Here is a 12,359-nt window from a genome sequence, read left to right as displayed (position 1 = left end):
CCGGTGCTTGTGCCCCTGTGGGACGCCTCCCGGATCCAGAGCCCTGGGGACTCACTTATCCCCATTCTCAGGTGAAGGCCACGGCTCCGAGGGCCTGGGCCGCCTCCCCACACGGGGAAGTTTGGAGCAGCTGTGGCGACCAGGTGAGTCCCCAGCTCTGGGACAGACCGCACCTGTCCCCCCCCCCCCCAGGGCCCGCACGGCCACACGTGTGCCCCGGGGCCTGGCTCCCCCGGGTGGGCGGGAAGGAGGCCCACGGCCTCTGCCCGCAGGTGGTGCCCCCCCAGCAGCTCCCTTTCCTCAGCGTGTCCTTGAGGATGGCCTTTGTACCACCCGGTGAGACGTGGTACCGAGGGGTGCCCTCTGGACAGAGATCAGCCTGCGATGCTGAGGGTTCCTCCTCTACACCGCCCCCCCCCCCCGCCGGGCAGCTGCTCCCTCCCAGCCCTTCGGCAAACCACACTCGCTGACTCAGGGCTACAGGAGGCCAAGGTGGGGTCAGGCCCCGGCCAGTTGCCCTGAGGCCGGAGGAGCCACCAGCAAGGGTTGGGGGGGCCCTCCCTGGCCACACGCTCCATTGGGAGTGCTGAGTATGTGAGCACGGGGCTAGTGGGGATGGGACTGGCATCACGTCCCTGGCAGGTCAGGGGTGGGAAGGAGGCACTTTTCAAACGTGTGTCTTTACTCTGAGGTGTGGAGAAGGCTAAGGGTGGAGCTGAGCGGCCGGCCGGCGTGGAGGTCCCAGGGAACCTGGAGCTGCAGAGCGGGCTCCGCAGGGGGGCGGCGGGGGCTCCGCATGAGGAAGAGGGAGTGCCTGCGCCCCCCCCCCATTGCGGGGAGGGACTTCCCCAGCTGAGGCTGCAGCAGCCCCTACCCACCCCTGCATTTGAGGAAGAAAGAGCAGCGGGGAGCAGGCAGAAAACAAGGTCAGTGTGAATCCTCCCCAGCCTCCTGGGGCCTGTCTGTGGGGCCCGGGGGCCCAGCTCCGGGACCAGTCCAGGCATGGAGCCCCTTCACAGAGGAGAGGTCGAGTGTAGGGTCCCCAGCACAAGGGGAAGCCAGGACCCACCACCCCCAGGCCTCTGAGTTTGAGCTCTTTACCACCCCCATCAGCCCCACTGCCTGACCGTGGCTGTCACCGAGCCTTAGTTTTGTCATGTGCAAAATGGAACAAGAATAGGCCCTCTGTGGGTTTGTGATGGGGACAAAGCCAGATGAGAAGGTCCAGATCTAGGCCACCGTGAGCCCCCATCCCTCCTGCGGGGACGGCTAGACTCCCTGCAGCCTCCAGAGCCAGGCCCACACAGGCTGGAGCCACAGAGCCTATGGGCCGCTGCTCTGGGTCAGACCTGTCCACCCAGCCACCCCCGACCACCTCCCTGGGGCTGCGGGCTGGCCGTGCCTCTCGGGCACCTGCCTGTGGCTATTCGGATTCCCACCTATGCACTCCCCCTCAGGAGCACAAACAGGCCCCGGGCCCCTGGAGCCCCCTCAGACCTGTGGCTCAGGCCCAACTTCAGGCAAGACCAGGACCCCCCAGATTGCCCCAAAGAGCACCTTTATTCACAGCAAAGGACGTCACCATAGCAACCACACTTCAATTCCCTGAGAACTTTTCCATTATTGGTCGCTTTCCTAGCTCTGTCTTTGCAGGAAGAAAAAGAGAAGACAAAACCACCCCACGGCCGGTGGGCCAAGCTGGGCCTGCGGCAGACAGGTACTGTGCGGGGCGGGGGAGGGGGGCACAGACCGGCGGGGGGCCCGGACTTATAAATACATGCAGTGGTAGACGTTCCCATCAGTTGGAACAATGATTATCTCAAGTTTGGCTTCTGCTTTTTCTGATCCACAGAAAAGATAGAATAACACCCACCCCACCCCCTGAAAAACAAAGACAAAAACACCCTACCTGTTACCCACCCCCGTATGAAAAACAAGCACAGTAAAAAATACTGTCACAGATATTTACAGGCACGCCCACTATGGGCGACTTTCTCTCCACTTCGGAGAGGAGATAAAAGGCTCAGCTCTGTCTCCCCAAGGGGGAGACAAAGAGACGACATCCATGAGGGCTAGAAAGACTCCCCACCCGGAATGGGAATGGGCGGGAGGGGAGCCCCTAGGCCCCTAGCCCCAGGGCCGCTAGGGCCACTCCTCCCAAACCCAGCTTCCTTGCAGTGACCATGGCTCAGCTGTCCGGGGGGCACCGAGGCAGGGGTCAGGATCTCAGGGGGCAGGTGCCCCCTGGCACGGAGCCTGAACCTGACAGGAAGGGGAAGGCACCTGCGTATCCCTGCCGCGCAGCCCCTGCGCTCCATGCTGCCGAAAGACCCGAAATAAAAGTGTCCTCAGAGTGACCTCTGATGCCCATCCTTCTGGGAGGGGGCTGTGGAGACTGCGGCCCCACGGGGCAGACAAGCGGCACTTTTGCCTGCTCCTTGGCAGAACAGAACTGCCCAGCAGCCCGCTCCACGACGGGCACGCGGCACACACACACGCAGGCACAGCCCTGGGGGAGCCTTGAATGCCAGGGCCAGGGTGCACAACACGGGTCCCCGGGCCCTTTGGATACCAGGGGTGCCCAAGGACGGGGTCTCAACCACGGCTGCTAGAAGACGGCGGTGTGGGGACACCACGGTGTGTCCGGGTACAGGTGGCAGTGGATGGAGCGAAACCTGTGGGGACAGAGTCGGGGGCTGGTCTGTGTGGGGAGGGTGTGCTAAGCACCCACCTTCAGACCCACAGAAGCAGAGGGGCCCTGGTCCTACTGTTTCAGCGTACCAGCCCCAGCAGACCTCCCAGGGCACCCCTCCAGCCCCAGCAGAGCCCCCCCAGGGCATTCCTCCAGCCCCAGCGGACTTTCCAGGGCACCCCTCCAGCCCCAGCAGAGCCCCCCAGGGAACCAGATGTAAGACCCAGCCTCTATCTGGACCTGCTTCCTCACCTGGACGGGTCAGCCTCCACTGAGAAGGGCCCCTTCACGAGGATGGCATTCCGCTTACTCTCAAACATGCCGTAGCTGAGGGTCACCTGCGGGGGCGGGGGGGGTCAGGTGAGACCAGGAGAGGCCCCCATGCCCCCGGCCCTGTCCACGGCTGCCCATGTGGCTCCGTGCAAGGGGACAGCCTTGCCTTCCGCTCTCCCTTGGACCAAGAAGGCAGGCCTGTGAGTCCCACTGTACCACACCCCACCTGTTCCGCACAACCCAGGAATGAAGTCTAGGGCTTCAGCGAAGGCTAGCGGAGTCACCAGTCGGGGCCAGGAGAGCCCTCATGGCACAGAGTAGCCCAGGATCGGAGCAGGGTCCTGGGGGCGGGGGGAGGTGTCCGAGGAGTGCCAACAGTGGGGCCTTTCCTGACTGCTGAAGACAGTGACTCCAGCCTGCCCCCACACCGCTTCGTTCCTCCTCTGTCGGATTTTCCCCTTCCTGCCCTGGCCGGGGACGCGTACCTGCTCATGGAGCTCGGAGGCGGGCACCTGCTGCAGGTTCTCCAGGTGGGAATGGAAGAGCCCGCTGCGGATGAGGGGCACGCCCAGCAGGGCCTCCACGATGTAGCCAATGGTGCAGTCGTCCGGCAGCCGGATGCGCTCGGCTGTGCTCATGAAGTGGCCCCCGCTGCAGGAGGAGAGGGCCGGGCCCGTGAGCCAGGCAGAACCCAGCCCGGGACAAAGGAGGGGAACATTGCCCCCTGCGGGGCAGCACGCAGGCCACTGCTGGGTACCGGCTGGCAGGCCAGCAGCTCTGCCCCACCCCACCCCCCACAGCCCCCGTGCAGCACCCTCCCCTGAACCGGTCTGATCACTGAGGGTTACCAGGTGGGTGCAGAGAGGAGTCCCATGGTAGCGGGGTCTGGCAGGAAGGAAGTGACCAGTGGTGGGGGGGGGATCATGACTCCCCGCCTGTGCGTGTGAGGCTGGGGACACCCACTGCTGGGAAGACCTTGGGACCCAGGGCAGGCTCACCCGTGTCCCAAGGGCACTCACCTGGCCCACGGGCTCATCTTCAGGGCCAGCCCACGGCTGATGCAGAAGCCAGCCCCGCCAGTGGCAAACCAGAAGTGGACAGGGCGCTGCGGGAGGGGAGCGAGGTGAGACCCAGGCCCTGGGGAGCCCTTTGGTCTCCTCCCACCGGGCTCCGGCGCACGAGGGCGGCACACTCACCATCTTGTTCTCGCTGACCCTCTCCGTGGCCTGGATAGGCCTGTCCAGGCTGGGCTTGCCGATGTACACGTCCTGCGTGTGCGGGTAGCTGGCCAGCAGCCGCAGCAAAGCCCTGACGTTCACGTAGTTGTCGTCGTCCACGTGGCAGAACCACCTGCAGAGAAGCGGGGAGGGCGTCAAGGGGTGCAGACCGCCAGGGCGGGGACCTGGGGGGGGGGGCTCGCTCCTTGGGCCGCAGCCAAAGGCCAACACTCACTTCCTCCCAGATTCGATGAAGTGGTCATACTCCACGGCCATCTTGCAGGACAACGCCTGGCGGCTGTGCGCGGCCGAGCAGTTGGTGTTGACCACGTTGCCTGTGAGCAAGGGAGGGGGCTGTAGGCAGGTCCGCGCTGGCTCAGAGGGGTCAGCCGGCCCGTGAGAGCAGAGCAGGATGGAGCGGGTGACCGTCCCAGGCGCCCTGGGTTCAAGCTGCCTCCCGCCGAGGCCTCCTCCCTCAGCCCCCTCCCCAGCACAGGGCTCAGGGCCCGGTGATCACGCCTCCCCCAGCCCAACCCCCTCCAGGGCAACCCCGGCCCGCCCCTGCCCATTCAGGCGGCTTTTTCCCAGCACCGGCCACCTGTTGCCGCCACATCAGCTCAAAGGGCCCCGGGAGCTGAAAGGACCTTATTTGCATGAGAATTGGGTGTCCCCCCAGTGGTGGGGCGGGGCACTGAGCAAACCAGTTGAGTAAACTGCCCTCTCTGGCCCATGGCCTCCGTGACCTCTCCGAAGGGGAGGGAGGAGGGGGAGGGGTCAGTTCCTCCCAGGAGTGGAGCCCCACCCCCGCCTCCCCAAGTCCAGGGCTCACCCGTGCGCCTGGCCAGGGCTTCATCGTCCCCGTCGGTGAAAATGAACGTCTGGAAGGAGAAACGTGGCCTTGAACAGGCGGCTCTGCGTCCCCCAGCCCCGGGCCACTGAGGGGGTGCAGGGCTGGGCACCCTCAGGCTTCAACAGCTACAGCTCAGTCACGCCCACTCTCCACCCTTTCGTGGGCCTCAGTTTCCCCACGTGCACGGAGTGGGTCTCAAGTGCCCAGCCTAAGTAGAAGCGGGGCCGGGACTCCTGCAGACCCCACCCCCAAGTCGACAGCTGGGCCCAAGGTCGCAGGGCGGCTGTGCCGGCACGAGCCAGGTGGGGCGCCACGCCCACCTACCAGGTAACCGGCTCCCCGTCCGCCCCGCACACCTGGAGGGGCACACACCCTTATTGACACAGCGCCCAGCCGGCAGGAGGGGGCAGAGGGCCGTGGGGGGGGACAGGCGGAGGAGGTCGGCTTTGGGAAGCCAAGTCTCAATCAGTCAGGGACAAAGGCCTCTGCTGGGCGGCTGCCAAGCCCTGGCGGACAAAGGGCCCGGAGGGAGGATGAATCACCAGGCATTGTCCGCCAGCTTTGTCCTGGGCCGCGCGCGAGGGGCGCCGGGCTGGCCTTAACTCGGCCGCGTTAAGCGGGAGTGGCCGCGCTGCCCATTACCATACAGCTGGCCTGGTTAACTGGGCCGGGCTGGGCGAGAGGTCCGACGGGCAGGGGTGCGGCCTCAGCACTGCAGTCCTCGGGGCTGGGCCTTCAACCCCAGCCCCCCCACACCCCAGGCGCCGTGACTAGACGGGCAGGTCACCTTCTCTGAGCCTCAGAAGGCACCGCTGTTCTCTGGAGGCGCTGGTGGTCAGGAGGGTTGAGGCGGGAAACCGCAGGTGCCCCAGCCCGCAGATCACTACCCCCAGCACCCATGGGGCCCGGCACCCCCCCACACACACCGCGCAGGCAAGGAAATCCAGGCTGGCAGACAGGCCTTGCCCAAGGCCACATCAAGGCTCTACCTGCGCCAGCACAGGGCCACCCCTGCCAGGATCGCTCCGAGGAAGTGGAGGGGGCAGCGAGGCGGGGCCAGGAGCTGCCGGCACCCGCCTGGGCCCGTCAGCACACGGGGAGGAATGTTCCTTCCTCTGCCTGGCCCGCCCAGCGCGTGCCGCCCAGCGCACCCAGGCATGGCTGAATGCAAAGCCTGAGGCCTGGTGGGGGCAGGTGCTCTGAGCACCGGCAGCAGGAGACCCCCCACCTCCATGCCCACCAGACCTCAGTTTCCTTTTATGGGTCCAAGGGAGGCTCTAGCACGTGCAAGCCCGGAGCACAGTACCTATCTAGGAACCTGGGAGACACACCTGGGGCCCCCACCCTCTTCTGGGCAGCCCCAGCTCCTTGCCCAGCCCGACCCCAGAGCGGGGCGCATACACAAGCTGCTGATCACAGGCTCAGAGCTGGGGAAGGGGCAGGCCCCGCAGACACCCTCTCCATACAGGCACCCCAAGGCAGCCCGCACGCACAGACTCGCACCCAGCCCCCCACCCACTCCCCAGCATCGCAGCCCAGGAATGCTGTGGGAGGCTGAGGCCGGCCAGTGCAGACGCGCCACTGCCGTCGCTGGATTAAAAGGAAAATGCTTTCTTAATGAGATCAAGCGAGGCCTGTTCTCCCGCGCTTTGCTGGTGCCCTAAAAACCCAGCCCAAGGCTACGGAGATTAAAGTCACCTTTGTTCAGCTGGGGGGAGAGCAAGGCGGGCGGCCTGGAGAGGAGTACAAGGGAGGGTGGGGCTGTGGGGCTGTGAGGGTGCCAGACCTCCCGTCTCCCTACATCAGAGCAACCAGCAGAGGAGGCGACAGGCTGCCTGGCGGTTCGGAGCCTCAGTATCCCCCTCTGTTAAATGGGCATAACAAGAGCTCACCTGTACCCAGAACAAAGCACTGAGACTGACTCCCTTCTTTGGTCTCCCTAACAGCCCTGAGAGGTGGGCACCGTTACTACCTGAGTGCACAGTGGGGACACTGAGGACCAGAGAGGGGCAGCCTCCAGCCTGTGGTCATACCCTGGGGCAGACATGGTGCTAGTCTAGCCCCAAGTGCCTTCCGGGGACTGTGACCCCACCCCCCAGGCCTCCTCCCCACTTCCCCAACGATGGGGCTGGAGGAGGAAGAGCAGGGCAGCAAGGGCGGCAGGGCTGGCCCAGAGCGGGCGGGGGGGACACCCACAGGAAGCGGCATTGTTCCTGGAGCTGCGATTCAAAGAAACACAGGATGCCAAGCTCTCCCCCCAGCAATTGTGGCCGCTGTGGTGGCAGCCGCCGCAGCCTGGCCCACGCTGGGGAGGGGTGGGGGAGGAACGTGGGGGCCAAAGGTCCAGCCCCTCATCCTGGACTTTGAGGACTGTCACAGTGTGGCCCCTGCAGACCAAGCCCTGTCCCCAACCCCCCCCCCCCCCGCCTTCTCTCCCCTTCCCCCATCACTCCAATTGCTAGAAGTTTCTTACACATGCTCCTTGCTTGTGCTATCAGTCTAGCTCAAATGGCACCTCCTCCAGGAAGTCCCCCAACCCTCCACGTGGTCAGATGCCCACTCTTGGCTTGCACAGACTCTCTGGGTTTCCCCCACCAAAGCCCTGACTTCTCTGCATCTCCCCCATCAGACCCGGTCTGAATCACCGTGCACAGGACTGGGAGAGGAGGGGCCTCAGTCGCGATAGTTTCAAGGACCCCCTCCCCCATGCCGCGACGGGAGCGCTCTGGCTTGCTGTGACACATGACCTGATGCTGGGGGCAGACGCAGCCTCTCCTGGGTGGGTTCAGCTGGCAAGGAGGAAACCTGAGTGGCCCTCAACGGGGGCCTGGAGGTCCAGGGGAGTGACGGCCCCCACCCCGACCCCGCGTAACTGTTGGGCTCATTCCCTCCACCTCCAGGTTTTGCCAGCCCTCTTCCAGGGAAGAGGGGACTGAGGGTCAGAAAGGCCTCAGGTCTTGCCCAAGATTACCCACCTCGGCTGGGACTGGCACCCAAGACCCCTCAACCACGTCGCCTTTGCTGGAGAAAGCCCCAAAGTCCAAGATAAGAGGTGCTCTGCGCGGTCGGCAGCCCGGTGGGTGCCAAAGGTCACCCAGCAGGGAGGCAGAGTCCTGGGGGGCAGGGTGCTTGGCTCAGGGATGGCGCCCCACAAGGGCTGTCAGTCAGGGATGGGGGGGCCCGTCGGCCCCCTCATCGCCAGGCAACCTGAGTGGCCAGCACGCCAGTGGCGGTTCCCATGGAGCACGGAGCGGCGCACAAGAGGCCGGACGCCTTTCTCCGCTGGAGAAAGGGGCTTTGTTACCTTGCCCAAGCGGCCGGCGTGAGAGCCGCCGGGCGCTGGGAATCCTAACGGCCCGGCGGCCAAACAAAACCCAGGGCCCCCGCCGCCCCCTCCCGCCGGCTCACTGAGCCCCTGGGAAAGGGGATGCTGCTTTCCCAGGAGGCTGCCACGGGGCTCCCAGGGCCCCCTGCCCACACTGGAACCAGAAAGAGCCCTTCCCCACACCCCCGGCCCCCATCATGACCTCACCAGAACCCTGTCCCAAAACAGGGCTCGGCTACACCAGAAGATCCAAGCCTTGAGGTTTGAACAGGGAGGAAGAGATGTGGGGTCCTCTCTGAGCCCTCACCCCGGTCAAGGGTCCCTCAGCTTCACCCCAAATGCCCACTTAGTCCCTTGAATCCCCCCGCCCAGGGCTGTGCTCACACGGCCCTCCCCTGGCAAAGCCCTGTCCCGCCCCAACCCAACCGTTCTGCTGCAGCCTCGAGGGCGATTTTCAAAGTGGGGTGTGTCTTTATTATGTGTAGGAAGCCAGGCTCGAGAGGGTGCAGTAAGCACAAGGTCCCAAGTTCCAAGGACTCCTGTGCTGTGGGGACAGGGTCTGCACAGACCCCCAAGACCCAGTGCTCTCTTTGGAGATGGATTCTCCAGGGCTCACCAACGCACACCCCAACTCCATATTACCTTTAACAACGACTTGTCCCCCATCCCACAGCAAAGACTCGGACGAGGGAGGGGACCAGGCTTATGCTGGGGGTTCTAATCTCCCCCCAGCTCCAACACGCAAGAAAAAGTCTTCCTTCCCAGGGTAGGGTCTGAGCCCAAGGGGATGCCCCACGAAGAATCTGCCTTGGGGAGATTTGGGGACAACAGCATCTGACTAATGCACTCCAATATTCGAGGGGAGCGTTAAGATAAATCACAGAGCACCAACCCCAAGCGATGGCAGCTGCTGTAGGGTCAATGCACACCATCCAGGGCTCTGGAAGTTGGTTGAGGTCGGGTCCCCCTCTGACACTTTCACAACCCAATGGGGAGAGTGACCCCATCAGGCAGACTGGGCTGGAAAGGGATGGACTGGCGTCGCTACCCCCAGATATTCCCGGTAGCTGGACAGAAGTGCAGGCTGGCGCCCATCGGATACTGCCACGGGCTGCACAAGACGGCATCCCCCTACCCCGCCCAGGCCGTGGGGGCTCACCATCTCCTTGTGGCGGGAGATCCAGGTCTCCAGCAGCAGGTCGAGGCGCGCGCGGTGAAACTTTCTGGTGGTCTTGACCGCGATGAAGACGTCGTGGGGCGCCAGCGACTCAGCCGGGGGCTGCGGGTGGCCGTCGGCGGGGCGGGGGGCGCCCCCGGGCGGTGGGCCCGCGTCTCTGCGCGCGCGGGTCAGCAAACTGAAGTACTCGGACAGACTGTGCACCTCTTGGGAGAGCGCAGCGGGCGCAGCCGCCGCCTCCAGCCCGGGCGCCGGGGCCGCCCCCGCGGGACCCGCCAGGCTGCGCAGCGCGCGCCGGCCACGCTCGGCGGGCACCGGGGGCGGCGGCGGGTCGGCCGTGAGCACCAGCAGGCAGGCGAGCAGCGCGCCCGCCAGCGCCAGCAGCAGGCGTCGGCCGCAGCGCTTGAGCATGGTGGGGTGGCGGCCCCCGGCGCGCCCTGCCCGGTGCGCCCTGCCCTGCCCCGCACACCGGCGCCGAAGATCCCGAGAGCCGCCGCGATTTCAGCTGTCCACGGCCCGCGCCCCACGCTCTTAAAGCTCCACGCCGGACTCCGCCCCCCTGGGGGCGTGGCCCTCCGCGAGGCCCCGCCCCGGCCGCGCGCTCACTGGCTCCCGGGTCCTGGGGCGGGACCTTGCGCCGGTCGCCCCCCGAGACTCGCAGCGCCCACGTGGGGCCGCGGCGGGGGTCTGGGAAAGGCCCCGAGAGCGCCGCCGCCCCCGCCCCCTGTGAGCACGTGCACGCCCCGCCCCGCCCAGGTCGTCCCCCGCGGGCGGCCGAGGGGCGTGGGGCTTTGGGCCCGGCCCGCCCCGGTGGCCCCGAAGGGGAAACCAGGCTGGCCAGCGCCGGCGGGGGCCGCACGGGGCGTCTGGCACGCGGAAGGGCGCGCCCTCAGCGTGGTGACCGGGGTTCTGGCCCAGGGGCTTCGGGCTCCGCAGCCCCGCAGGAGACGTCCCCCCTTCCTCGCTGTGCGCGCCCCTCCCCGAGCCCGGCGTCCTCCCCTTGGGGTGGTGCGTGCCAAGAATAGGGGACGGTGCCTAGGTGCACCTGAGCGCTCGGTCTAAGGCTGCGCTGATTAATACTGAGGAGGAGTTGAGCACCCCGAGCCACGGGCAGGGACACGTGTTTCCACCGAGAAAGCACCTGTATTAAATTCCACCTTCAGCGCTCTCCTCCCCACCCCCCGCCCTGAGCAAATTTCCTCGAATCCCAGCCCCGCGGCGGGGGTGGCGAGCTGGTCCCCGAAATCCTCCGGGCGCCCCGTGGCGAGAAGAAACTGAGGTCGCCCCGCCCCTCGCGGGATGAAAGGCTGCTTTCTGTCCCATTTGGTCGCTCTACGCTCAGGCCAGATGCGGCCCAGCTGTGCCCCCGCCCCGCCTCCCCGGCACACGGCGGCCCCCACCCCCAGGCCTTCCCACGGGCCGGGCCGGCCCACCGCACGAGCAGGGGCGGCAGGAATGCGCGCCAGCAGCCGGTGCTGAGGGTGAGGGGTGAGGGGCGAGGGGCCCGGAAGTGGCCAGGGGCCCCCTGGCGCGGGACCAGGGTCCGAGCTCCCTGCCCTCGGCATCTTCCGGAAGCGCAGCTGGGGGCGGCTCTCCGCTTGGCTGCGCCTCCTTCCCCTCCCTCTCGGTTCTGACATCCCCTCCTCGGAGGCCCTCTGCGACCACCAGGGCCCCGCGTCCCATTTAGCGCTCACTCTGCCTACTGGCCAGTTATCCGCACAGCGCTTAGCCCTCTGCCTGCAGTGGGTCCCCCTTCCTGCGCCCGAATGTCAAGGGCAGAACGGGACTGGCACGTAGTAGGTGCTCTGTGAGGATTTACTGGGGAAATGTCTGTCCCGCCCACAGCGGAGGGGGCGGGGCTGTGGCCCATTTGCTCTTAGGGTCCTGGGGCCGTACCCCAGCCCCTCTGACACGGGGTGTGATGGGAGCTAGTGGTTCCCAGGCCTCTTCCTGCCCCCCAGCCCAGGTAATTAGCAGGCGCCACCTCAGGCAGGCAGATGCCTGAGCAGATGGCGCTGGCCGTGCCCAAGTGACAAGTCTCCCGTGGTGTCACCTCCTGCCATAAACCCCTCCCCCACCAGCCAGAGCCCAGCCTTGGAGCCTCCAGGCAGCTGCAGAGGTGGGGATGGGCAGGGCTGCCCCAAAACAGTCCCCCTCCCCCCCGAGCGCCAGCCCAGCCTCACATCTGAAGTCCCCGTGTCCCTTGCCCCACCACCAACTCCCATCCATCCCAAATCGGGGCTATTTTGAGCAGGAGTCCCCTCCACCACCTTCATCTCTCCTCTGGACCTCTTGGGCAGTCTCCACCCTGGTCTCCCTGTCCGCCGTCTCCCTGCTCCATCTGTTCTGCCCTCAGGAACCAGACCGCTAATCATACCCCCCCCCCCAACACGCACAAGCACAACCAGGTGCCCCACAGAATCTTCAAGGGCTCCGCATTGCCTCTGAGCTCAAATCCTGGCCTGGTGTCTACTTATTCCCAGCCCCATTTCTCGCTGAACCCTGCCATCCTCCCCATTCCCCAACGGCCCAAGCACCACTGAGCCCCCAAATCTTTGCATGAGCTGTGCCCATACCTGGGATTCAGGTCAGTGGCATCCATCCTTGGTACCCTCTAGATGCTGAGTGTTCTCTAAGGGGTCGAGGGGGAGCAGCACAGTCGCCGTGGTGCCCCACACTCCCACCCGACAAGGCCCTGCCGAGGGGATGGTACTCCCTGCTTTCTCGGAAATGTGTCCTGCTACAGGACCCTCTGACACACCAGACCCCCCCCGCGAGCAGCGAGCCCATTATACAGAAAGCAAGGTGAAGTTCAGTGGACGTGG

The 12,359-nt window shown here is 65.8% G+C and overlaps 1 protein-coding gene across 1 annotated transcript; it reads right to left on the bottom strand.

Annotated features, from left to right (window-relative positions):
- Positions 1–818: 818 nt before the first annotated feature.
- LFNG (LFNG O-fucosylpeptide 3-beta-N-acetylglucosaminyltransferase) lies at positions 819–10,178 on the bottom strand. The gene is made up of 8 exons (XM_045813386.2): positions 9,517–10,178; positions 5,012–5,060; positions 4,418–4,517; positions 4,162–4,315; positions 3,985–4,070; positions 3,451–3,616; positions 2,945–3,030; positions 819–2,675 (listed from the first exon to the last, which is right to left on the bottom strand). Exons 1-8 carry the CDS (start codon positions 9,943–9,945, stop codon positions 2,609–2,611), a joined length of 1,137 nt encoding a protein of 378 aa, XP_045669342.2. The 5' UTR covers positions 9,946–10,178; the 3' UTR covers positions 819–2,608.
- Between the last annotated feature and the right edge of the window lie 2,181 nt (positions 10,179–12,359).

This window comes from Ursus americanus, chromosome 2 (genome assembly GCF_024610735.1).
Source record: "Ursus americanus isolate L20-20 chromosome 2, mUrsAme1.1.p, whole genome shotgun sequence".
Classification (NCBI taxonomy): Eukaryota; Metazoa; Chordata; class Mammalia; order Carnivora; family Ursidae; genus Ursus; species Ursus americanus.
Note: the sequence above shows the minus strand (reverse complement) of the source record. Positions and strands in the feature narration are given on the sequence as shown.